Here is a 1,943-nt window from a genome sequence, read left to right as displayed (position 1 = left end):
TGCCTGCGCTCACAGGACTGCCACGCAGCACGGCGGTGACCAAGCTGCCAGAGCACTCAGGCCTTACACCAAGGCATGGGGTCAGAAGGAGAGTGTGGAAGTGGAAGGAGGACAGCACTGGAGAGCCAAGGGCTGGTGTTCCCTGGTACTGCTGCCATGCCAGAAACCTTTTCCCCTCCGTCTGTGGACACAGGAACAGTCCCTGCAGCTCCAGAAAGGCCTTGGAAGGAAGAATCCCAGCAAAAATAAAGTTGCCTAATGGCCCTTTGGCTTTGTTAGATGAAGAGAGAGCAGGGCACCTTCAGAAAAGAAAATCACAGAAGGAATTAGAATGGGGACGATACCTTTGTCAGAAATGAAATACCATGAGCAACTACAACAAATTCAGAAGACAGTCTGGGTCTGTGATGAACTACATTATAAATTTTATTCATAATTTTATTCCTTCAGAAGAACATCCAGTTATCATTTTGCACATTGCACCCTTCAGCTCCTGGTTCCTCATGCTGTAGATGAGGGGGTTCAGTGCTGGAGGCACCACCGAGTACAGAACTGACACCACCAGGTCCAGGGATGGGGAGGAGATGGAGGGGGGCTTCAGGTGGGCAAACATGCCAGTGCTGAGAAAGAGGGAGATCACGGCCAGGTGAGGGAGGCACGTGGAAAAGGCTTTGTGCCGTCCCTGCTCAGAGGGGATCCTCAGCACAGCCCTGAAGATCTGCATGTAAGACAGAATAATGAAAATGAAACACCCAAACACTACTAAGACACTAGACACAATAAGCCCCACTTCCCTGAGGTAGGTGTGTGAGCAGGAGAGCTTGAGGATCTGTGGGATTTCACAGAAGACTTGTCCCAGGGCATTGCCTTGGCAGAGTGGCAGTGAAAAAGTATTTGCTGTCTGTAGGAGGGAGTTGAGAAACCCACTGGCCCAGGCAGCTGCTGCCATGTGGACACAAGCTCTGCTGCCCAGCAGGGTCCCGTAGTGCAGGGGCTGGCAGATGGCCACGTAGCGGTCATAGGCCATGACGGTGAGGAGAGAACACTCTGCTGAAAGGAAAAAGACAATCAGGAAGAGCTGTGCAGCACATCCTGAGTAGGAGATGTCCCTGGTGTCCCAGAGGGAGTTGGCCATGGCTTTGGGGAGAGTGGTGGAGATGGAGCCCAGGTCGAGGAGGGAGAGGTTGAGGAGGAAGAAGTACATGGGGGTGTGCAGGTGGTGGTCACATACTACAGCAGTGATGATGAGGCCGTTGGCCATGAGGAAGGCCAGGTAGATGCCCAGGGAGAGCCAGAAGTGCAAGAGCTGCAGCTCCCGCGTGTCTGCCAATGCCAGGAGGAGGAACTGGGTGATGGAGCTGCTGTTGGACATCTGCTGCCTCCGGGCATATGGTCCTGTCACAGGAGAAAAAGACAGCGATAATTTAGGGGAGACTTCTGCAAGCAAAATCAAAGCCATTTCCCACAGACCATCCCCCCGTCACACACAGACATCCCTCTCTTTTCTCGGAGACCTTCCTGCAGCTGTGTGGCTGCAGCCCTGCTTGGTGCTGGCCGTGTGGGTGATGAAGAGCAGGGCATCTGCCCACGGGCTCTTGACCAGCCAGCCCCACTCTGCAGCAGTGGGTGGGGGCAGGGACCAGTCCTGGTGTTTAACTTTGTCCTCTGAAACCAGTGCCAAGGCAGAAGGGCTGGTCAGCGTCTGCAGCGCCGGTGCTAAGGAACGGGAAGGGTGAAGGCATTGTAAGAGAGCTTTAGTTTTTTTCACAGCTCCCCCCCATCTCTCCTGTTGAGTATTTTCAGATGTCAGAAAAGCAGAGCATTTTTGCTGCCCTCCGGTGGAACAGAGTGAGGTCTGTGAGGCAAGAGGATTGCCTGTGGGTGAGTGCCCAGTGAGGGGAGGTGGTCTGTCCTTCTGGTTCCCAGTTTCTGTGGGCTTGCAC

General features: G+C 54.0%; 1 protein-coding gene across 1 annotated transcript; it reads right to left on the bottom strand.

The window, feature by feature from the left end:
- Positions 1 to 430: 430 nt before the first annotated feature.
- On the bottom strand, positions 431 to 1,417 carry LOC130143403 (olfactory receptor 14A16-like). The gene has a single exon (XM_056326088.1). It carries the CDS (start codon positions 1,370 to 1,372, stop codon positions 431 to 433), a length of 942 nt encoding a protein of 313 aa, XP_056182063.1. The 5' UTR covers positions 1,373 to 1,417.
- Between the last annotated feature and the right edge of the window lie 526 nt (positions 1,418 to 1,943).

Source organism: Falco biarmicus, unplaced genomic scaffold (assembly GCF_023638135.1).
Source record: "Falco biarmicus isolate bFalBia1 unplaced genomic scaffold, bFalBia1.pri scaffold_27, whole genome shotgun sequence".
NCBI lineage: Eukaryota > Metazoa > Chordata > Aves > Falconiformes > Falconidae > Falco > Falco biarmicus.
Note: the sequence above shows the minus strand (reverse complement) of the source record. Positions and strands in the feature narration are given on the sequence as shown.

Bases quoted from the DNA above. Each gene is read 5' to 3' on its own strand.
- LOC130143403 (XM_056326088.1), bottom strand. From the start codon at position 1,372: ATGTCCAACAGCAGCTCCATCACCCAGTTCCTCCTCCTGGCATTGGCA.